General features: G+C 57.0%; 1 protein-coding gene across 1 annotated transcript in view; it reads left to right on the top strand.

Annotated features, from left to right (window-relative positions):
* AJAP1 (adherens junctions associated protein 1) overlaps positions 1–5,664 on the top strand; it is a 98,159-nt gene extending 92,495 nt beyond the window's left edge. Inside the window, exon 5 of the mRNA XM_075773228.1 lies at positions 4,885–5,664. Within this exon, the coding sequence (XP_075629343.1) occupies positions 4,885–4,984 (100 nt within the window). The 3' untranslated portion in view covers positions 4,985–5,664. The remainder of the gene's footprint in view (positions 1–4,884) is intronic.
* The last annotated feature ends 18,473 nt before the right edge of the window (positions 5,665–24,137 follow it).

Raw genomic sequence — 24,137 nt, 5'->3', positions numbered from 1 at the left:
AGAGATTATACCAGATTTACAGTGATTAATAATGGATTGGACATGGCAGACTTCAAAGGGTTTGGCTCCCTCGCAGTTTGGTGGTAGGTTCAGCTGAGCTAAAATCGCAGATTCGCTCCAGTGGTTCAAACAAGATTTTTTCCTCGGAGAGCAAGGCTGTCGGCTGGACGGCACCAGCGACGCCCCGCTCCTCGTGCCCTCGTCCTCTCGGCTTTGTGCAAGCAGCACGGCCGAGGCGGCGGCACGCCGAGGGTGCCGGTTCCCTGCGGAGTCCTGCTGCCACCACGGCCGAACCCAGCCCCGGTGAGTGCCCGGCCGGCTCCTGCCCCGCGGGAGGTGCCCTGCTCCGGGGAAGCCGCTGCACCCGCCAAAAACAGCCCGAGGCCCCCGACACCGCGGCTGCTGGGGAAGGTGAAGCCCTTAATTACGGGAAAGGTTCTTCGCCGAGCTGGAAGGGGGAACGCGCCTGCCGGGAGGATGAGTGGGGATTTTGTCATCAGCCTGAGGGATTAAGCGAGCCGGGAAATGTAGGACATCCCTCTCGCTCGCTGTGTCGCCTGTGCACGCGCAGACCTCGAGCTATTTTTAAAGAGCTTCCAGCGTACGCCGTGGCCGTAACTTTTAGTATTAAACACCTGACATCTGCTCCGTGCCGCAGGACCTCTCCCGCTTTGTGCGGAGGCTCCTGGCCGCGCTGAGGACAGCACAACAAACAAAGAGCAAGACTTTTAAAATTAATAATAGTGTTATTAATTATGTGTTATTGTAAATACGCCCTCATTTGATCTTTGTCAGGCGATTTAGTGGTGTCCTGCGTGCAGCTGCGGTTGCACTCTGCCCAGCCACGGCCCTTCTCCTTCCCCGCCTGCTCGAGCGCTCGGATGTACGCCTGTGCATCTGAATGTAAGATCGCTCAGACGAGGCAGGAAAAGGCCAGGGCAAGCGCGAGTTGCCGAGGAGCCTCAGACAAATGTATTTCGTAAGTGATAAACACTTCGGCGTTAATCAAGCGTTATTGTGTGTTATAGTTGGGAGGCATCTCGAGCTAATGAAGACGTTTTCCCTCTATCTGCCGTTATCTGGGCGCCTGGAAGCGCTGCGGAGGAGCTCTCATCCCGCTCCAGGCAGGGCTGATGGGATTTGCACCGGTCCCAGTTGCCATGGAGAAAGCGTTGGATGGCTTTAATACATCTCCGCGAATTTCTCCCTGGAGTTTTCCCGTGACAAGCTGGACTGGAGGTAGCGTATAAGAAGCTATAATCTTCCAACTCTATGAAAAAATGATTGATGGAGCGCGAGGGGCGTAACGAGCTTACTGGGGCTCTGGCAGCACGTGGCGCGGCAAGGCGGGCGCCGGGGGGGACCGGCCACGGTCCCCGAGGGATGCGCCCCTGGACCGGGGCTGCGCCGCCCCCGCCCTGCCGTCCAAACCCCTGCGTCCCTGGGGGGCTCAGCCAGACGTGTGTGTGTGTCCCCCGGCCCTTGCCGTGCCCCTCGTGTGTGGGGCGGGATGGGGACGGCGGCCGTCGGGCTGTGCCCACGCTGCCGTCGCCATCCCATCGCCATGGCCACGCTCCTCATCGCCAGTCCAGTCGTGTCTCTCATTAGCCCTGCTCTGTCAACAGAGCTCAGCTCCCCACCTTCTCGTTAACGTGCGTTCACGGGAATTAAAGGAAAGGACATTAAACCTCTATTTGTTTTCGCATCAATGTATTCCCATTTAACAGTCTGAACGTTTACATTTGCCTGTTTGCTTTTGAAGCTGATGAAAACATGAATGATTCATGTAAACAAAGGAAAAAATAATTTCCAGCTCAGTGTGCCGAGAAGCAAGTCGCTCACCCGCTCGGATCGCCCCAGGTTCCGTTTTGGCTTTTTTCCCCCTTGATTCATCCCGTTGCCCTGCCTTTAACCGAAAAGACTGTGGGACACGGATCGTGATGGCGCGGAGTAACCCTGAGCTGGACGTTTTCAACCAGAAAGGAGACGACAGGAGAATTAAGAGGAGCAGAGAGAGAAGGGCTGGCTGTCAAAACCTGCAGCCGTTTCTGGAGCCTGACGGAACGAGACCCCGGCCGGTGGGTTTGGGAGCCAGCCCCGGGGCCGGGCAGCTGGCAGTCCCCTGCCTCCTTCCTCTCTTTCTGCCTTTTTGGTTTGTTATTTTTCCCACGCACACGCCCCCGGTGGTGCTTCCAGCTGCTTTAGATTCTCTAAACATTTCCCTTCAGCAGCTCATGGGCTTTTGAAATATGAAGTCCATCAATCACCGGGTAATGTCACCTCCGCAGCGGTTTCTGCTCCCAGGCAGCCGGGCACCGCACGGGGCCGGGTTTGGGGAGCGGCTGCTGCCGTAGCCAAAAATCAGAATATCCGGCTCCTTGTTCTCACCTTCCGGTGTTTTCCAGGGGTTTCGGTGAAACCCCTCGCAAATTCAGCCGCTCGGCTGGAGGCTGCCCCAGCGCTCGGCTCGGAGGACGATTTCCCGTGGAGAGGAGAGGTTGCATGGCAAAGCGCACGCTTCAGCTGATACGCCGGGGTTAAAAAGTAATTAATTAGCGAGTTTATGGTGTTTTCCCATCTGAAATTCAAAACAAAAATTATGCAGAACATAGAAGGTAATTAGGAAGCAGCAAGCTACAACACACCTTTGAAGAAGAGCTCCGAAGAGCGTGGTGTTCGTCAGCAGGTTTGTAAGGTAACAGCGGATAACGGCTCCTGCCCCCAGCCGCCGTCCCGGCAGCATTCGGCACGCTTCGCCCTTCCCTTTCGCATCCAGGGAGGGCCCCAGCAGCACCCGAACTCCTCATACGCTCGGTGCTTAGCTGTGATCAGATTCGCCATTTGAAATCTATTAGGATGAGAAAATCGGTTGGTATTTTATGTGCCTAGTTTAATTTTTTTTTGTTTTCCCTTGCTTTTACAAGTGGCTCCTAGCGTGTCACCCACCCCCTAATGATTCAGCTGTGCAAGATGTTCCACCAATTTATTAGAGTGGAGTGCATGGAGCAGGTCATGCATACTAAACATGAAGTTTTTACTACAGTTGGTTCAATAATCTGAAAGAAAACCTTTTTCTGTTTTTTTTCTCTCGTGTTTTACCGTGTACCAGCTGCTGCTTTTGGCAGGGCAGTTTCTGAGCCGGGCACCCGGCGATGCCGCTGCGCTTCCCGGGGAGAGCAATGCCCGGCAGGCAAAGGGCATCCCCTCCCTGCCCGCTGCGGGAAACAGCCCTGCGCCGTGCCAGTCGAGGTAACGCGGTACGTATAGACTTCACCATCACCTGCCGGGAGGTGAGGCGACCATTGATCCGCACGTGTGTGTGTGTGTCGGCACTAAACCAAAGTGGAAATCGAGGGTTCGCAGTGCGTTCCCTCGCAGCCAGGTCTGCCATGCCGGGAGAGGCGGTGTTTGCACGGGGCGCCAACCCCCTTTGCCAGCCTGGCCTCGTCTGCACGGAGGCTGGCGAGCGTTCCTCCCGGGAACCTGCCTTTGCCTGCGTCTCCGAGGCTCCTCGCCGTTCAGTGGGAGGGAAAGGCTCATTCTGGGAGCCGTGACCGAGGAAGCTGCTTCTCGGCCGGCGGGGTGATGGGTGGGGGCAGCCAGGCTCCCGTCCGGAGCTCTGGGATGGCCAACGGCCCCGGGAAGGCGGCCAGAGCTGTTCAGCCACATGACAATATTTCCCTCTCTGGGCAGCGCTGGCCTGCCAGCAGCACCGTTTGTGTTTGGCAGCCGCTCCAGCTTCCACTTTTGTCACCTGAATCCCTCATCGCCTGCTCTTACTTACTGGCCCGGAGCAAGTCTTTGGTCAGATGGGGGGTTGGTTTCTGTTATTTTGCTTAGGTTAAAAGATGGGGATGCTGAATGCCAGCCCGAGGCAGGGGAACCGGCGTGTCCGGCACGGCTCTGCAGCCCCGACCCTGCTCCCAGCCGCAGGCTCTCGGCTCCGGGGTTCGTTCCCACGCTGCGAGCGCAATCAGGGCTAATGTATTCCTGAGGTAAGGCTGACTAATTAACGTACAGCCAGTTGCTGCTGCTCTGCTTCCCCATTTCTTTCGCTTGTCAAGCTCAGAGTCATATAATGGGAAATTTTTAGGAATGACAATTTTACACAAAATACTGTGTTTCCTCTTTCAGCGCGTGGAGCGGCTCGTGGTCCCGATGGCTGCTGTTCGCTTCCCACCGGTGCCGAAAACAGCACAGGGGTCGTGACTGGCAGCCGGCTCGGGCAGGTAGCCACCGGGTGCCTGGTTCCCCTCGAAGCCAACTGAGGCAGCAGCAAAAGGGAAAGGGGAGCAAACGGCCAAAAACGCGGTCTGAGCATCTTCTGCTGCGGGAGCCGGGCGCTGGGCTCGTGGTCCACAGCCACAGTGGCCGGCCAGCAGCAGTGGTGCTTGGGGGACTCCTAAATGAATTTTCTGATTATTATGGGCAGTAATCGCATCGGTTAAACAATTTTAAAGAAAGACCATTCTTTTAATTGTGTTTCTTGATGGTTCTCCCTATTTTTCCCCCCGCTTTCCAGCCTGTGCGGTTGAGCGCAGCGCCCCTGGCAAAGGACGGGGTGGGGGATTGGCATGAGAAATGGCGGTGACGCGAGCCGGGCCGAACAGATGGCTGAAGAAAAATCTTCCTCACAAAAGTGCCACCATCACCCCTGGCAGGGAGATGGAGAGGGATGGCGTTGGAAGGAGGAGAACAGAAAAGCCTCCGTGGGAATGGTGCCTGCACAGGAAACACGGCCCCAAAGGACGGTGCTGGGGGATGCGGGGGCGATGGCTCCGCTCAGCAGGTCTCTCTGTATCTTCTGCTTCTGTTCCCTTGCTCCCTCGGTTTCCTTTCTGGCCCTCTCTTTCTGCTGTTAACTGTCTTTTCCTTTGATTTTAGGCTGCTCCCTCCCCAGGAAGACCGGCACATCTGTATTCCCCGCAGCGGCAGCCTTACCTCCTGCCCCCGGTGCATCCTCGCTCCTCGGGCTCGCTCGTAAACTCACCGCAGCTGCTTTGCCCGCCGCGGCTGGTTATCCTTCCAGGTAATTCACTTCTTAAGAAGTTTTGCCTGGGTTTCGGGCGCGTTTCGGAGGCTGCCCGGCCGTGCGGACCCTCGTGCCGCCTTTTCTCGTCACTTAACCTCCAGAGATACCCAGGGGTCCCCCCGATGCAGGACCTGGCGGTGGCGAAGTCACCGAGGGCGGTGGGTGCGGAGCGGGCACTGCCGACACGAACGTGTACGCGTTATTAGTTTGGTTCGGTGCCTGCAATCAATACGAGCTTGCTCGGGGTAATTTTTTTGTGTCTTTGGAACAGTTTATTTGGTCTCTGGAGTGCTTGTTTTGTAGAGTAATTTCTCAAGTCTTGTCCAAGCCTCTTGTCATGTCTGCACTAAGTGAGTTTGAGGGTGTTTTCTAGTCACTTTCTTGTTTCTATTTTATTTTTCGGTTGGCTCTAAATTTACATTGAAGTGTAATTCAGTTTTGTTTTGTTGACTTGGGCATGAGAAGAAACACATTACTGTCGTCAGGAAACCCCTGCAAGACACTTGGCTTTTGAGTAACCTGCGGAGCTTTGTGGGTTCCACTTTCCTCATCCTGAGCTCTTTTCCCCTTATTGCTCTTCCTCTTCGTCGGGCTTGGGCAGTGCCAGGGGACTTACGCGGGGATGCAGGGACCTGGGGATGCGGGGATGCGGGGATGCAGGGATGGGGGGATGCAGGGGCAGGAGGATGCAGGGACCTGGGGATGCAGAGACGTGGGCATGCAGGGATGCCGTGTCCCCACAGTCACGCCAGCCCTGCTGCCCCCAGCCGCTCTAAAATCAAATTAAAGGATGCCCCACGAGCACAGGAGAGGGAAGAGAAAGCCTGATCTTTACAGATGACATTTAAGCCTGCAGAAGGCTGGTGTATTTTACCCACTGTCACATTTAAAAGGCACTGAATTCATTATACCATTGAATAAATCATTTTCTTTAAAATGTATTTATCCGGAGAAGAGCCACTGCTTTCCAGTCAAGAGCTCCTCCTGCTAGGACGAAAGCTCCCAGCACGGGAGCGAACAATCCAGCGCCCTCCTCTCCGGCCGTGCCCGCAGCCGGGACCCAGGCCCCATGCCGCCGGTTGTGCCGGGACGATGCACCGAGGCTTTGTGTGGGGGAGCAGCCGAGGGCTGACAACGGCCCAGGGTGCTCCCCCTCCCACCGCCAACGGGCGCAAAGGGTGAAGAGCCTGAGATGGAGCTTGGGAAATCAGGCAGGAAAATAATCAGCTCCCAGCTGAAGTGAGGAGATGCTTGGTATTTTACGGCTCCTTTCATACACTTTACAGAAACTAATGGTTACACAAATAATACCATGGGGATGATAACAGGCTATAAATAATTCAGGGTTCTCAGCACGGAGCTGCCGTATGCGGGTCTGAGGAGCGTGCGGGCGCCTGGGCATGACGCCGGTCCCTCCGAAAGAGGCGCAGGGGAGCGGTGCCCTCTCGCCGTCCCGGCAGCACTCCCGGCCGTGTCCCTGCCGTTTTCCCAGCCTTTCTCCCCTTTGCACCCGCGTCGCCCGCTCCCCTGGCCGCCGCGGTGGTTATCGGCGATGCCCTTTGCTGACGGTGCCGGGAGAAGCCCGAGGTTTCCTGTGCGTGCTGGGACCGTGCAGCCGGCTCACCAAACCCATCGCCTTCCACGTTTGTGCGTGAGCTGCTTTGGCTTTCTGCCCCCAGGAAATGGCCGCGTGTCCACATCCGAGCCGAGCGTCTCGGGAGAGCGGCTGCCTCCCGCTAGCCGGGGGTCAGGGCCAGGCACGCACGGGAAAACGGCTCTGCCCGGCTCTGCGCCCGCACGGCAGTGTTTTCACGAGTATTTGAGGTTTTTAGAGAGCCATCGTGCAGAATTCCCCATCTGCAGATGTAGCGGTTTCAGTTTAACTCTGCCGCTAAATATTTTGACAGCCTCCCTTCTTACAGCCTAGCACAGCGTGTCATCTTGTACGGTAACGGGCCCCGCGGCTCCTCACCGCGGCACGCTGCATGCTCCATGGCGGCACACCGCGTGCTGCCCGCTGCCGGAACGGGCTGTGCCGGGCTGCCGCGACCCTCCTGGGGGAAACGCTCCCGGCTCGGTCCCCGGAGATGGGAACGGGGGCGAGGGACAAAGCTGCCCTGCCGCGGGGCTCAGCCCGTCTCCCCCCAAAGATTCCCAAACGTCGTGTCCCCCCCGCCCCGCTGGCCATCTTAACGTCTCGCCCATGACCTTCTGGCTTGCTTAATGAGAACGCGACCAGAAAAGTTGGCGGCAGGACCCACAGCTCAATTAACCAAGAGAACAAAAACCTTCTACATCGCAATTTGGAAACGGGTTTGTTCTTCTCAGCCCATTTCGCGGGGAGGAATTGATCTGTCTAATCTCTTATCTGTGACTATGAAATTGTATTTCCCTCTTAATAGGCCTACAAATGTTACAGATGAATAGTTCCGGAGACACGCTGCAAACGGCAGGAATACTAAAAAGGGACGGTGGGTTTTGCTCACTTTGGGTTGCAGAAACCAGCGCACACGAATGCCGGGGTCTGCGTCGGCTTCGGCCCTGCTCCTCAGGGACCCGTCTCAAAAACCGACATTCACACCCAATTCCTGCCTCGCTCCAGCTGGGGAGGTCCCTAAGAAGCCGCGTTTAGTTTGGGCATCCCGGGTTTGTCGCAATTTCACCTGTGAGTTCGCAGGCGCTGGCTCCACACGTCGATATCCGGGTTGCAGAAGGTGAGGTGACAGCGTCCCGTCGGAGCTGCGCTCCCCGCCTGGCAGCGGCCGTCTCGCCCGGCAGCGTCTCCGGCGTGGAGGCGATGTGCTGATGCGAAGTGCCCCCAGCCCTGTGTCCCCCCGCTCCGCTCCCGTCCCCAGGGAGGGTGCTGGGACCAGACAGCCGAGGCGAAGCAGAGACGCGAAACGTTGGCTCCAGCCCGGGAACGTGGAGCTGCAAGCAGCAATCCCAAACCACTGCTAAATGTGTTAGAAACAGGAAAAAAGTCAGCCCCCCTCCCGCCTCGCCGCTTCAGAAACCTGCACAAGCAAGGAGACTGGAAAGCACACCGGCCCCGCGACGGACCCGTTCGATGGATGAATTCGGAGCGGGCCAGGCGACCTTTTCGGGAGGAGATGGATGCCGTGCCCGTCCCTGCGCATCCCTCGCGCCTGCCCGGGGGATCGAGCCCTTTGCAGGACGCCGCTCGGCAAAGCCCCCACCTCCGTCGGTCGGGGCACTCATCGCCGAACCGTCACCGTATTTAAATGCATCAGATTAATCACTTTGTCATCCCAATACAGGTGGATTAATGCAGTCGCTTAATACTCTGTTTAAGCAGCTGGTTTTAAAAAAAAGCTAAATAATTGAGGGAATTTCTGTAAAATTAGGGAACTTAGCAGTTTATTTACTGCTTATTGTCAGAGCTGCTGGCCAAGAGAAGCCGGTGGATGCTCGGTGGTGTGGCAGGGACCGGGGGCCGGCGGTGTCGTACAGCCCCGGCTGCGGACTCTGGGACTTTGTTGCCCCCGGGGAGCAGCTCCTGGAGCCGAGGGTCCTGGTCCGGCGCTGGCTCCCGAAGCCCTTTGGTCTCCCCAAACCGCAGCCGTGGAGCGGAACGGGGCTCCCGGAGCTGCGGATGGGGCTCCCGCCCGGACCGCTGCGGCCAAGACTGAGCAGGCAGGAGTGAAAATAACTGTCACGGGAGGAAACAAGCTTCATCTCCTCACGTTTTAATACGGGAAATATCGCCTGCTCCTCCAGCTCCTCTCATAAACAGAGAATTTATCTGTCAGCAAGCTAAACCAATATAAGTTGAATAATATTTGTTGATTAATGTAGTCGATGAATTTCATCTTTTCTTTAAAATATTTGCTGCATATTTCCGTAAATTATTCATCTGGTTTATAAGGCAAAGCAAATATTTGTGAATAGATATGAATTATGTGATTTATAAAAATGAAATATTCATGAGTCATTTTCATTATTCACCTCGTCCTGGAATCGCTACATAAATCTGATCAAGCAAATAGATTTGGTGAAGCTCAGCCCGAATTTACGGATGCCAGGGAGCTCGCTGGCTCCCACGCAGCAAACCAGAGTGGATTTGGACCAAACGTTTGAATGGCGTGCTCGACTCCCGCTCCTCGGGCTGCGGTACCCGCTTCATGCAGAAATCGGCTTTAACCTGAATCTCAGCAGAGACAAGGGCAAGAAGAGGAGACTGACGGTTTCCTTCCCCCACAAGGACACCGGCGCTGCCGGGAGGTCGTGCAGCACCGCAGGGAAGGGCGCTGGGGAGAGGTGTTTCGACTCGGAGCGACGACCGCAGACAGTGAGAGCATCGACCGTGCAAAATGAGTGAAAAACTGGATAAAAAGCCTTGCCGTTGGGCGGCTTCAAAGCCGGCGCTTGCAGATGCCCTTTGCCAGCCTTCGGCTTCCCGCGCGTCCCCCCTGCCTGCCCGTGGTGCCCCATCTCCCACCCGCCTGCTGCCGCGCTGCTCGGGCTCCTGTGTCCGAGGATGCTGAGCCGAGGAGGTTTCGCCCTCTGATCGCTCCCACCAAGCTGTTCTCCCTCCTGCATCCTCCAGAACATTGTCTTTCCCTCCTGCCTCTTCATTAAAAGCAATTTACTTTACGAAGGTGTTGCCCAAACCGCTGAGCGGTGGGAGCAGCGAGAGAAGCATCTCGTGAAGGATGTGCTCGAGCAACGGACGTTTATCTCGGCCTATGCTTTCCAAAAACCGAAAAGCACCTTGGGGTTGTGAAATGGGGACAAGTATGGAAAACACCGGGAGCAGAGCTGTGACCCCAGAGGAGAGCCCCCAGGACAGCGGGGGACAGGCGGGACCCCCGGCCACAGCTGCCTCGCAGGGACAGGGTGAGTCTGGGAACAAATCCGATGCCAGTCTTAGAGTTAAAAATAAAAAATGGAACGTTAAAAAGTCAGTTAAGCAGATGCTTAACTTTTAGGACGTGAGTAATGTCTCCAACTACGCTGGGACTGTGGGTCTGCTCGAAGTTGTGCGCACTAAGTGCTGCTTGGACCGGTGCCACCCGGCGCTCGCTGCTGCTCGGTAATGAACTCGGCTTTTTTGGAAGCTGCAAAATGAGCACTCAAAAATTCAGCTTTGGGGACCTTCATATTTTCCAAAGTGTTAAAGTGCTTTCTTTTTAAATAGCAAGCTTCCATTTAGAAAATAGACTGCTCCACAGATAGCATTATACATCTTCTGCCACGGGGGTGTTTTGCTCAACACTACGCGGGGACATCATAAAACCCATGTGCTTAGCCAAGTGGAATTGCTGACTCTATTACCCTGGTCAGAGAAAACCGTCTGTCTTCATCCTCCCTCTTATCCATCAGGAAGGGGCCGATACGTACTGCGCATCCCAGATCCTCAGCTGGAGCCCATCGAGCTGAATTCAGTGGAAACTCTTTGGGATGCAGAACCCAAGGCCGTGGCTCCGCTCTGCGTGTTGAAGAGGTCGGATCGACCCGTAGGGTTATTTAAATCCACCGGAGGAGGACGGGCAGCGTGGACATCCCGCAGCCCTCGCCCGCTCTCCCGCAGGAAGGCAGCGGCGGCAGGGCCGGATGCTGTTGTAACGCCAGCCCAGAAAAGAGGGAGCGATTGCTCCGCAGCCTTGTGCATGGCAGGGGCGGCCGACGGACCGAATCCCCTAGGCGAGGGGTGGGCGTGCAGGGACCCCCGGGGCAGCGGGAACCCCCGGGCAGTGGGGCTGGCAGCCACACCGAGGAAGGACAAGGGGTTTTGGGTCCCCAGCAGCTCCCTCTGCACTGCTGGCACGCTCGCTCGCTCGCAGCCCCTCTCCCGAAGGTCACATCGCTGCCTGCGAGAAGCAGTGATGGTTTATTCTGGCCGAGGCAGTTCCTGAGTTTTCGCACTAAACTCCAGACTTGTTCAGCCGTGGGATGGCATTTTTCCCCTTGCCGGCTCTGGAATAGCCACAGAGAAGCCATTTATCAGCACTGTGTGTGCATCCAATCTCCGGGGCTCTCTGCTGCGCCTCCCGTCACCGGCCGTCTCTGCGGCACTTAATGAAGCAGCTACTTTGAGGCGACAGCCTAATGAATTTGGAAAGGTTTTGACCCTTTTATTGCAATGTCTCAAATATCAGGTATCTGGAAAATAGTTTTAATGTTGCATAGACCGTTATGAGCCAAGGTATTTCTTCTAGGTATTCTGCTCTGAGACGTGCAGCAGAGCTGTGGGACAGCGGCCAGCAAACCGGAGTAGTGGGAGATTCAGCTGGTAGGGCTTTTCCTCAGAGAGGTTTCTCCGCTTCATGCTCCTTTTCCATACAGCATCTCTCCTGTGCCTAGCAAGCCGGAGGTTACAGCGGGCTCGCGGTCACCGCAGGCAGAGCCGGCATCGGTTTTGCCGTCATGCCGAGGCTGGCCGTCCCGCGGAGGCGCTGCCAGCCCGCGGGTGCCTTTCCCCCCCCTAGAAAACAGGCTGCACCATTGAGCGTGGGGTAAGAGCGGGTAAAGGCAGCAGCAAGCGGTAGCTCGCCGCTCTGCAAGGCTTGCACGGGCACGCTTCGCGCCGGCACGGCAGCTCCTCCAGCCCCTGGGAGGGCAGGTCTGGTGCTGGCCACGGGGCACCGAGAAGCAAAGCCTCTTGTTCCAGAGTATCAGTGTTTCCATAAATACGCCTGTCCCATCAGAGAGCACGGCGGCTGCTAAGCTGCTTAACAGCTGCACACGCGGGCGATGCGGCAGCGCCGGCAGCGGGAGAGGCGGCTCGCCAGCAGCACTGCCTCCGACAGCGAGCTGGGCTGGCCGGTGGCGTCTCCCCGGGCAGCATCTCCCCACGCAGGGTCTGGCCACACCTGCGTCTGCTTCGGAGCACGGTCAAACTCTTTGCTGCAGCCGTCCCGCTGTGAAGAACGTGTTCCCACAAAGCGAGCTCGGTGTTGGGAAGCCCTCCTCGGAGCAAGGGTGTTTCTGCAGGTCTTGGGGCACCGACGAGAGCACGAAGCCCCGGGAACACGCTCTTGCCGAAAACGGAGCAGATTCTCCTGTATCCGCGCTCCCGGCAGGAAAGCACGGTTGGCCCCCGTGCATTGCGGCGAGAGCTGGACCACACGATGCCCGTGCCCTGTGCGATGCGCGTGTCCTGCACGGCGCCCGTGTCCCGCTGCTCCTCCATGCTGCGGGATCCAGCCGGGAGCACCCCACGGGCGCCTCTCCCCCAGACCCGGCTTTCGGGGGATTTGGAGCCAACCTTTGCGGGTGGGTTAAAACCACGGAGGCTTTTCCGAAGCAGGAGGGAGGGTGCGCAGGGAGGTTCTGCTGCTGCGGCAGGGCCACCGAAGGAGGGCACTGAGCTGGAAACCCCCCGGGAATGACCTGGGCAGCGGCTGGGAGAGGTTTCCGTGCTTCGGCCCCAGCTCGGTAACGATACGCACTTTAGTAACGGAGAGAAATTGCACCTTCGGGTTAGTGCAGCTGGAAACTCACCTGCCAATATTGGCCAACGTTTGTTTGAGGTTTTGCCTCCTGGCTCTACACGGTCTCAACAAAATGAAGCACGGCACGCCGGTGAGGGATCTGAACTCAGACAGCAAACTTTGTAGTGGGTTCGGATAATACAGAATTTTACACGAGAAAGTCAAGAGCTTGGTGTCTTAGAGACAACCGCGGCTTTCAAGGGCAAGGCAGTAAATCGTCCCCGTTCACAGCCCTGCTCCAGAGAGACAGGCAGCGGCTGCGGTGCAGCGCTGCTCCGGGCCAGGGCACGCCTGGAGAACGGCTGCAAGCCCGTCTCAAGGGGCACCGGACCCCAGGGGCGCACCGGGAGCGGGTGATCACCTCGCCAGGCAGCCGCTTTCCCCGGTGCCGCAGCCCGTCCTCCCGCGCCGCTGCCTTCCTCCTCGAGGGAGCACAAAAAGCAGCTCCCGCCGCCTCCGGACTCGGGATTTCTGTTTTCAAGTTTCTTCTTTTTTCCCCATCTGCTTTGTGGAAAGCCTTTGTTCCTTAGCCATTTATTTTTTAAAAGAATAGGTAAAAATCTGCGCTCCTCCAAGGGACATTAATTGCTGCTACTTTAGAGCACACGGGGCTGGTAATTATGTTTTTCGCTCAGCAGCTGCTGGACTTGGAAACCGCTTTTATCCCAGAAAAGGGCGGGAGAGGCACGCCGCCTCCCAGGTAAACCCCGCGCGTGTCTTCGAGCGCTGGGCCAGCGCCTGCGTGCTGCAGGACGGCGGGCAGCCCCGGAGCAAGGGCTGAGCGCGGGGCAGCGGCAGCCCCAGCAGCCCTCTGCCGAGTGCGGCCTCTCCCCCTTCGCCCTTGTAAATCCTCCCGGATTACCCCTCGCGGCCTCCTCGCGCGGGACGGATTGTTTGTCGGCACCGGGAAACAAACGCAGCCAAAGCCGCCGCTGCCTCATGGCAATATTGGCTATGATTTTAAGGTCCGTTAAATATGATTTAAATATTTTTTTACTCATTAGCAATAATTTAGAATGATTCTCTTTCTTTTTTTTGGAAACTTCAAGTATGATTGTAATAGCTTTGTAATTTTGGGCTCTATCATTAAAATTAATGATATCCTAATGCTCTATGTGCACTAGAAAAGTCTGATCAGTTTTTTCCCTTTTATATATCATTACTAATAGAACATTTTAATGGCTGTAATTTCCAGCCCTGTAGATGGAAACCTAAAAATAGGAAGAAAGCCTATTTCATCACGCCATGCCAGCGCCTAAATAATTCAATTACATAGACCGGAATATCTGAAGCTGGGTGTGTTCCCAGCTGCAGATAACCAAAGGTACTTGATAGTACTCTTAGAACAGAGCTGGGTCTTACAAGGTCTCGCCCTCCGTTCCCCGCCGGGGATGGATGCCGGCGTGCGGCCACAGCAGCATCTTCCCCCCCCCACCCCGAGCCGGGGGCTGGAGGTGCTGCCGGGGTCCTGCAGCGGGGCAGCGCCGGGGCTCCAGAAATTCAGCCCCCCTTGTAGTAAGTACAAACCGTCTCCTGTTGCCGGAGGGCAATGCCCGCACCAGCGTCCAGCAAAGGCTCCTCCACAAACTCCTCGGGCTCCTCTCGACGGCGTCCCTCCCACGGTCCCTGTCTGTCCCAGCCCTCTCCCCGCCGTGGGGACGGGTGAGAGCATCGCCACAACCGAAGCCTAAAGCTTCCCTAAAACCATGCTAAGCCCCTGCTTTATTACTCCCCACGCTCTTTCTCCTGCTTAGGCACTTCTAAAGCCTTTCATCATCCTACCCACTCCTACGTGCAGCTAACTCCTTTCACATCTTTACCTTGCAGAGTTTGTCAGATGTATTTCTCCTATTTATTGGTTTATGCTTTGCCTCCACTACCAAGAATTGATGATTAAATTCTCACTGTGAGTTGTTTTGGGTTTTTTACTTCTTTCTTTTTCTTTGCCTCAGACAGTGAGAGATCGCTCTCGTGTGCTCGTTACAGAGCCGACATCTCCCTTTGGCGGCCGGACCCAGGTGGTGGGTGGGAGGGGAAGGACGGTTGGGTTCCAGCCCACGCGTTTTCTCACCTCAATAACACCATTTTGGTCCAGATCCGCCGTGTCGCCGCCGGTCCCTTGCGAGCAGAGCAGAGCGCGGGCTCGCTGAGGCTGCGGCGGAGGTGGTGACCGTGCCGTCACGCGCCATCGGTGCGGTGAACCTGCCAGCCGCGCCAGCCTCACCCGCACCGCGGCTCTGTGGGCATCACGTCGGCTGCCGGGAAGAAAAAAGAGAGGTGCGGGAGGGAGGAAAAGCAACTTTTATACATCTTTATGAGCAGCTCACACGCCAGACACCTTTATGTCGAATATTTGTTTTACAATAATTGCCCGGTCTGAGCTTTTCCATGGTTCCCCCACCGCGAGTGCCATACCCTGAACATCACCTTGTACCCCTGCGCAGGGAGGGACGGTCGGCCTCCAGAGGGGAGCGGCGCCGGTGGGGGGATGTCAAAGATCATAATTTAGTGGGATGGACCCAGTTCCCCGCCAAAACCCATCAGACTGTGACAGTCAACCCCCCTCCTCAGCTGCGGGTACGTAGGCATGGCCGGGCTTGGAATGCGGACTGGCAATTAAAAACCTCTTTTGAAGGTCTCTTCAGGCTCGAACATCATTTACTGCCTAATAAGGAGAGCTTTTATATTTTGGCATTTCTTTTCCCATGGTATTATCAGTGCTCGGGAGAAAAAGTCAAGGCAACGGAGAAAATTAGCACAGCCGTAAGTTATTGGGCTGGAAGCAGGAGCGAGGGCGGGAGCACCCCGTCCGTGCTGCCGGAGCTCGGGCTGGGCGATGGAACGGGATGCGCCTGCAAATGCCACGCTGTTAGAGCACGGCTCTGCCCTCCTCCATTAGGCAGATGAGATTCGCAGGGGTCGAAGCCTCGCCTGAGAAGTGAGCGTGGAGGAACAAGCCGGAGACAATTAGGGAAATGTCAGAAATCGTGAAATTAGAGATGAAAAACCTCCGAGCGCGGATCGGTGCGAGGCGGCTGAAGCGAGGAGCGGAGCTGACCCCGGGCTGGGTGGGGTTACGCTGCCGGGCGTTTCCAAGGCTGTTTCCAATCCAAACCCCACTGTCGGATTTGCCATCCCCTTCCTGTGGGGAGCCGCGGGCATGGCTCGGATGCAGCTTTTCCCACGTGCTCGAGGTCCCTTGCGAGCGTGCGGCAGCATCAGCGGGAGAGCCCGCATCCCCCACGAGAGCCGTCCGGCTGCCTGCGGGGTCACGGCATCCCCGGTTCGGCCCTTCCCAGGCTGTAAGGCTACAGCCAGCGTATGCAAAATGCAGTCGGATGGAGCTCCGAGGGCCGTTAAATCGATTCGGCTGTTCGCAGGTGTCCACGTCAGGAGGAAAGAGGCTCTGCCAAAAGAGAAGAAACCGAGGGAGCTCGGGGAAAGTTGCATTTCTTTTCAGGTGGGAGGCAAGGGCGGGCAGCTGGCGGGGCCCTCAGCCTGCCTGTGTTGCCCCAGGTCTCCGAATCGATGTTTACCACGGGATGAGGCTTTTACTGTCGGCTATTCCGAGGAGCTAATCTTGGCCAGCTGCTAGCTGCGTGCTCAGGAAAGAAAGAAAACATTTGTATTCCACCTCTTCTTTCGGTTCCCAGCGTGGCGATGCTGTAGCACCGGTCCACGTTTCGGTTTGGCTTTCGTGTTAAAGTTTGGGTGCCGAAGGGAATACGTTATCGCCCGAAGAGCAGCATCCACAGCAGCCGGCTGCAGAATAACACATTCATTTCAAATTGGCAAGAGCGGGCTCAGTAAAACAAGGTGCCGTTCTTGCCAAGACGCTGATTTACAATGCGTCAGCCCTGACCCTGCCGACACTTTCCCCGTGAAAGGAAGTGATTATCTGCTTCCAGCCCTCCGCTGAGACACGGTGCGAGGAATTGAAGCTGCAATATTCTGTATTTCAATTACTCTATGCAAGTGGCTTGCCCGAGTTCCGAAAGGATTTGGGATGCGTTTTGCCGTGCAGCCGCCGGCGCTGGTCCAGCCCCGCGCGCCCAGCCCTGCCCCGCAGCGGGAGCAGGCAGAGGGGGTGCGGACGCCCGGCTTTTCGGGGGGTGCGAGAGGATGGGCGTGTCTGCGGATCTGCTCCCAGCAGCTATCGTCCTGCTCCTCTCGCCCTGGGAGGCGAGAAGCCAAGGTCAGGCAGCGGCAGGTTTCCACGCTCTGCAACAGATCAGAAACCCACAACAGCGAAACATTTGGACTTGGTGTTCCCAATGTGTGCAAAACAAAATCTTTTTGAAAAAAACAAACCAGGGTAAAAAAACTACTAGAAAGAAAACCTTGTCAAATTCCCAAGGAGCAAGGTGGACTCGCTCAGCTCTGGGGGCCGCAGCCCGCAGCAGCGCCGTTTCCAGCGAGGAGCTGGGGTGCCCGGCTCCCTCCCCCGGTGCCGCACACGCCTGCGCCCAGCCCAGCGTCCCCGGGCAGCGGCTCGTCCCATCTCCGCACCGCCCGGCCCACAAGCGGCAGCCGTGAGAGGGGGCATCGCCCTTCGTGCTTCCGCCGGCGTGTAGGAAAACGCCTGGATGGCACCCGGGGGCTCTGTGGTTTGTAAAGGGCTCGGTCTGCCCGTTTCCGAGAGCAGGTCCTCGAGCGCTTTGCAACGTTTTCCCTGTGTACAAGGATCAACATTTTCTTAGAAAGTAAGAATTTGTCATCGCGCTTTTCCCCCTCCTTCCGACAGCGGGAGGTTTTCCTGCCCAGCACGGGGGGGGAGCACGTGAAATGGTGGCACGGCCCCGCTGAGCTCCACGTGTGCCGTGAACAGCCACGGGACGCTCCAGCCGCCAACACAATCCTTTTCTCCAGCGAGATACGCAGCATCCGTGTTCAAAACTGACACGCCTTTCTATCTTAAAAATACTAATCGGGTTTTATCGGTCGCATCAAACTTCTCCATGTGAGTACTGCTCTGCTATCGGCTATACGAGCGTCGCAGCGTGGTAACAGATACTAGAGCGCATTCAGAGCTGTGTTTTGCTGCTCCTCTCCTCTTTGGAAACTCCGTTCCCGGTGGCTGTTCAAATGCCGGTGCTCGGGTCCGCCACCTCCCCGCTGGGAGCACAGCCCTGACCGCAGCCGTCTCCGAGCCCGCAGTGCTCGCTGGAACTCTCCAAACTTCTCTTCTCACAACCGGAGAAAGTGCTCAGGGCGGCTATTAAAGTGTAATCAATCAGCGTCAAATAAAAGTCATCAGAATATGACTGAGAGTCTGATTGCCTGTAACCAACATAATTAGACAGTGAGGATTTTCTTTCTTTTCCCTTTCTGCAAGAAGGCTAAAAGCCTCCAAAATTGGAGCTAATATCCTGTGTCTGGAGCGAGGTGAATTCACATTTGACCTATTGTTCAAATAAAAATTCTCCTCAAATCCAGCCCAACCCGGAGACAGCAATCACGGCAAGGACTTCAGCACAGACCTATCTGAAGAACAGCACCAAAAAAAAAAAAAATCCCTGAAATTTGCTTCCGTTGAGTCTGCGTGCTTGGGCGGTTTTCAAGGGTGACGGGGCAGGAGAGAAGGTCTTTGTCTCGCTCGTTAATCACCGCTGTGCGAGCAGCCTTCGTCCCAGCGCAGGTGAGCATCACGCTGGAAGCGTTTGCTAAATAAAGCCACGTGTGCGGCGGCGGCAAGGCAAGGGAGATAAATCGGCTTGAGGTGGGAGAGAGGGGACGCGCCGCAGGCAGATCCCTCTCCCCGAGGCGCCGGCGTCAGAGCCAGGAAGCGAAGGATGAGCAGATAACCGCACGCCCGTGGTGCTGCGGTGCTGCGGTCCTCTGGCTCCGGCGTGCCCGCACGGTGCCGGCGCTGCTGTCCCGGCCGGTCCCAGCCCGGGCATCACGAGCATCCCATCTCCTTTGCATCTCCAGTAACGCCGCACCGATTTCCTCAGGCTGACAAAAGCAGGCCGTGTCTGCACATTCCCTGTCACCGCTTATCTGTCTCCTCTCGCTCTCCAAATCCTCTCTCCATTTATACTGGCTTCAGTGAAGCGCTGCCGTCCCACTGCACCCACCCTCGCCGGCCAGCGCTGCCTCGTGTGCCGGCACCCGGCATTGTCCAGCTGAGCCGAGGCCGACGGTGCGGCTCATCCCACGGTTGCAGAGGGGAAGCCCAAGGTCTCCTGCCTGGTTGGCCGTACCGTCTGGCTGATGTCTAGGTGGGGGTCTTTCCCCCCAGCTAATTCTTTTTTATTCTTTTTTATCAGATATTTGATGGTTTTCTCCTGTCGTCCTGCCTTTAAGGTGACCTGCAAAGGAAGCAAACAAATGAGGTTCTCACTATTTTGTCCTTTTTTACTTCACTCCTTGAATGTTTTATTGACCCGTTTCTTCCTCACCCCGTTTGTGCGTGTTTTGGCACGGAGCCTGTTTGGGAAGGTCCGCGGTAGGAAAGGCCGGTTCCTTTCCCGGTGTAATTCTGCTCCTGGTGAAGGCAGGCTGCGTTGCGGTGAGCTCCCGGGACCGGGTCTGCTCTTCCCAGGGCCAGGCGAGGTTTGGAGCCGGGGGGTGCTGGGCTGCCCGGACAGACATCCGCTGCCAGAATGAGCCGACGGCCTCACCAGCTCTCCAGTCCTCAGCATCGCCCCGAACGGTCCTCAGCATCACCCACCGCAGGGCCCCGCCCGTGCCGAGCATCGCCGGGTTGCCGTGGCCGGCAACCAAACCGTCCAAATGATCTATTTTCCTAAGCACCGAGTAATTAAAAAAACAGCGCATGGAAGTAATTCCCACTTAGGAGAAAGGACCTGCTGGAATTCGTGATGGGGAGGAGGCATTCAACAGCTGTGCATTAGCATAATGGAGAAATGGCGTGAAGCACAACGCTATTTCTCTCCCCAAGCCACTTACAGTAAGCGGAGCTGCCCTCCCCTCCGCTTCAGGTTGTCCGAGCGAAAAGTCAGAACTAACGCAGCCCAGGGCCGGGGTGGCTGGAAGTCCCGCTCAAGCCAGCACCAACCTTTCTCCCAGGGCTGACCAGCGCGGGTGCAAACCAGCTCGGCGAAAGCCGGGACAGATTTCCTTCGGAGGTGGAAGGGGCGGGCGAGCTGAGCTGGGGCAGTGGGAGCTCTCCCCGGGGCACCCGGCCCCCCCGCCGCAGCCCCCCCTGCCGCTGACATTTCTCCTCGGCTCTGGCATTTATTTTAATCTGCCTTGGTTTTGCATTTCCCTCGCGGGATTAACAGGCAAAGCAGCGAGCTGTCGATACATAAAGCTTAACTCACCCCGCGTGAGAGCCCTGCCGTCAGCCACAGCCCGTGGTGCGAGAGGGGAAACTGAGGCAGCCTCACCATCCTGTGCGAGGGATGCGAAGCCCAAAAAACCCCTGCGGGGCAGTTTTTCACGCCTGTCGAGCGCTGGCAGAAGTCATCAGACACACGCACGCACCCAAGGGCCGCACCAGTCCAGCCTGCACGGCAAAGTGTGAGGAGCCGAGGCAGCCGCTCTCCGTCCCTGTCTGGGCACCGCCTGGGAGACGAGCAGATGGACGGACAGACAGGCCACTGTGCATCGGGGCGGACGGACGGATGGACGGCTGCTCACCATCCGGCATCCTCCCGGCTGCACATCATCTGCCCGCAGGCTCCATCTTGTGGAAGATGCTCCCCCGAGGAGCCCGAGTGGGAAGCCGCCCCTCCGCGTGGGAGCCACCGTGCGTGGGTCCGTTCGGCACCGCCGGCGTGTCGGCATGGCAGGAGGGTCCCCGGTGGGCTGGCGATGCTGGCACCCAGCCGGCACCCCGGCTCCCCCGCTCTACCTCCATGGGCTTAATAATATATTACGCCCCTGTACAGTTAATCAGAGAAATAAATGCAGTGGAATTTATTGCAACAGATGGAGGACAATTTTCTTCTCATCATTTAACTGACACACCGCGCACCTCCCTTCGCAGGGTCCCTGCGCGGCAGAGGACTGATATGGTGAGCAGGTGTACTACGCCGTGCTCATCCTGCCGCTCCGGCACAGGCAGAATTTATCTCTCCCCATTAGGGGAATTTAGATGCAGCGAACAAAAGGAAGGAATGAAACGCGGTGGCAAGTCCCGCCATGCTGTACCGGGTAGCGATGCCTCGGGCTGTGGCGCAGCAGCACCGGGGCTTTGCCGGCAGCACCAGGCGGCTCCCACCGCCTCGGCCCCCCGCGCTGCAGCAGAGCAGCCTGTCCCTCATCGTACCCCTCAGCGCTCGGCTGCAGGACAAAACTGAGTGGTTTTCAGGCTGCTGCACGTTCCGCCTTCATCGAGGTTTATTTCCCTTATAACGTGGCACAGGGATTTCACTGTGTGTAATTTAATGAGACATTAGGAAAGAATTAATCACTGGAAGCAGCGCTCACGCCAGACTGCTCGGCTGAGGTGAGCCCCGCTCCCAGCCCTCGCTGCCCGGTCCCGGGTGGTGCAGCCCCTCGGGAGCGAGGGTTCGGCGGGCAGCGCTGCCGCGGACAGGCAGAAACGCTGCCGGCACCGTCGCTGCCGCCTTTCTCAGCCCTTTGCAATCCCGGTGTTGCCCGAGGCTGGGGACACGGCCGGAGGGACACGGTTGGAGACGGCGCTCGGTAGGAGAACAGGATGTGCAAAACTCTCAAGAGCACATCCAATTTCCACTCATTAAGCCATAATTTCCATCATTTTAATTACATAAATGGCAGATAAATGGTGAGTATGCTCCTGCTTGTGCCTTTTCTCTTAATTATTAGTCCTTCGCATGGGCCAGTTTGCAAGGAATCAGCCTTTAAACAGCGTCCAATCGGAACATGTTCTGCTTTGTTCGAATTATCTCGTTGGCCGATCATTCCCCAGAACATAATGAAACAAACATTAATTACTACTTCAGCAGGTGTAAGCTTCTTGAAAACACTCAGCGCTGCTCAGATGCCATTGTAGCCTCGTGCTCCGCACTTTAAGGCACGTGGGTAAACAAACTCACCCGGCAGGTCTGAGTGCGCGAGAGCCAGCCGCTCCAAACAGGCGGCTTGGGAAAGTTTGGAAAATGCACGGGTACGCCAAGGAAAAAGCCAAGCCTGTTGCCCAAAGAGGCTGGAAGATCCGGCGAGATGCGGCAGGGTTGGACCCACGGCAGCCGGCGAGCAGCCGCAGCAAGCCGTGCCAGCGCTTGCTCTCAGCTTGCACCGGGCTGACCTGGGGCTCGCCGCCGGCGCTCTGCAACGGTTCACCCACGTGTGAATGGCGGCCCCCAGTCTCCACGCAGCTTCCAACGGCGTTTCCAGCACTGTTACTCAAACACCCCGGCACGGTCAGGCGGGGGGCCGCAGGGGCCAGGGATGGGCACAGCTGGGGATGGGCACAGCTGGGGGCACTCAGCACCACCCCCAGCTCACCTACAAAGGGCTGCTGCGAAGCCCAGGAGGGTTTTGGCTAGAGGGAGAGGGCTCCGGGGTGAGGGCTGCCAGCCGGCGTCACTCCTCCTGCTGAGCTTTGCTTTGGATAATCCCTGCCTGGTCCGATCTGCCGAGGAAACCTCTGAGCATCGGCTGCTGGTGGGGTTGCCGCAGGCTCCTGTGTGCGGCCGGGCTTTGCACCCCAGGGGCTTCGCTGCCCTCGGGAAAGGTTTCCCACTGGTAAAGCCATCAGGGAGCCAGGAAAATGCTGGTGCAGGGCAGGGAGGAGGATTTTCCAGGAGCAGCAAGCTTCATCGAACACATGTGAAGCCTCCTCGTGCTCAGCCCTGGGCCAGCTCTGGGGACACAAGGTGGGTCGGGGTTTGGGCTTTCCCAGCCAGGGAGCTTGGGAGGTCTGGTGGTCTCAATTGCTGACAGGCTTGAAGGTTTGGGGGGGGCTGTCCCCCTGGGGAGGAATCCCGGGATGCAGAGGGAAGGGCAGGGCTGCAGCCGACAGCCATTGTGACGCTGATCCGAGATACAGGCTGCACCGAGTGGGTTTCTGTACCAGTAACCGAAGGGATTTGTTCTGTTGGGGACTTTCAAACACGGGGGAGAGAGGAATAAATCTCAATTCTCGGCACCCTTCTGCCACACTGACTTGCAGCAAAGCAGTGCACATCTGCCTAATTTTGAGCAATACTTCTGGCAAATGAGTTTCTTCCTCTGAGATAAGTGGGATTTCTTCCCACCCGCACCTCTCGAGAGCATTTTAAAGGTTCCCTGCCAAGGGAGCCCTCTGTGCTCCTGCGGCCAGCGTAACCTGCCGCTTTCCTCCGTGGGTCGCGGCCGAGGAAGCAGCTGTGTTGGGGTGTGTAGATGTAGCCCTTTCCCCGGGCTCTGCCCTCGGGGTACCTCACTCCTGGCCTGCCGGTGCCCCCGGGATGGGTGCTGGCCTGGAGGGTGCTGACTCTCGCCAGCCAGCTCAGAGATCTGGTATTGCCTCTGGTGTTCTGGCTTCCCTGCAAGCAAGGAGGGGTTTAGCTCGGTGCAATCCGGGCGTGTTTTAGCTGGGAGAGGGAAGAGACGAGTCTAAAGCCAGGCAGCAGGATGACATTTTTCCAGCCAGTTTAAGTTCAACATCATTAGACATTCCTCCTACACATCGAGGCACAGAAACGCTCCGGCAAGGTCTTGCCCTGGCAGGGCTGCCTTCTCTGAAGCTGCTCCTCACCTCCCTCCTGCTCCTCCACCTGCAGAAACCCAGCCGTTTGGGTTTTCTCTCGGAGTTACTAAAAGCTTTAAAAATGAGGGCAATTTTCCTTGCCCATAGCCCCGCTGCCAGCTGCAGTGCATTTCCAAGAGGATCTCTGCATTTCATTAGATGCAAAGCTTCTGTCTGAGAGAAATCAATTGCAGCCTGAGTCTTAAAGACAAAAATCAATCGTAACTCTGCTTTCCAAGTGTGGGCTCATATGCATACATTGACTGAAGAGGCTCGGGCAGCCTCCGGGTCCAAAGGGACCCTTAAGGACTGTCGTGTTGGGCGTCAGCAAGAATAAAAACCGGCTACGAATGCAAAGAAAGCACAGGCTCTTCTCTGGGGTGCGGTTGTTTAAGGGGCCGGTTCTTGCCAGTGTGGGGATGTGCCCCAGTGCCGTGAAAACCCATCTCGGTGCACGTTTCCATGGTGAAGGAGGTGGAATCAAAACTTCGCCTGTGTCAGCACATCTTCAGGTGTGCCTATTCAAATACCGATACCAAAAAGAAAATGTCTGAGTTTCCTAATTATTCAGTACTGTTACTTCAATGCTCTGGGCTTGCATTTGTGCAGGAAAAAAGGAATTTAAAAATGCTTTTAAATAAGAAAACAGTTTCATGTTGTTTTGTTAATGTCCCCCCTGCCCGCAAAGGGCCCCGTGTTTTTCCTTCGGCGTTTCCCCTGAGCAGGGTGCCCCGGTGAAGGGGTGCGGGGCAGCCAGAGAGAGCCCGGCCCAGCCCCGGCATCCCAGAGGAGGACGAGGAGGAGATGCTCTGCGGATAGAGCCATATGTTGTCAAGTTAATAAAAGACCTTGGAAAGCATAAATCCTCTGTATGCTGGCTGCTAGCCCAGGTGCATAATTTCCTTGCCATGGGGGGAGCAGACGGCAGCTGTACAGCTCCTGTATTGTGAGCTAATGAAAAAGCCCACAATGAAACGCTCCATCCCCCGAGGACGGCGAGGGAACACGGCGCGCTCCATCAGAGCCG

This window comes from Balearica regulorum, chromosome 21 (assembly GCF_011004875.1).
Source record: "Balearica regulorum gibbericeps isolate bBalReg1 chromosome 21, bBalReg1.pri, whole genome shotgun sequence".
Lineage (NCBI taxonomy): Eukaryota > Metazoa > Chordata > Aves > Gruiformes > Gruidae > Balearica > Balearica regulorum.
This window is presented reverse-complemented; position numbering and strand designations above follow the sequence as displayed.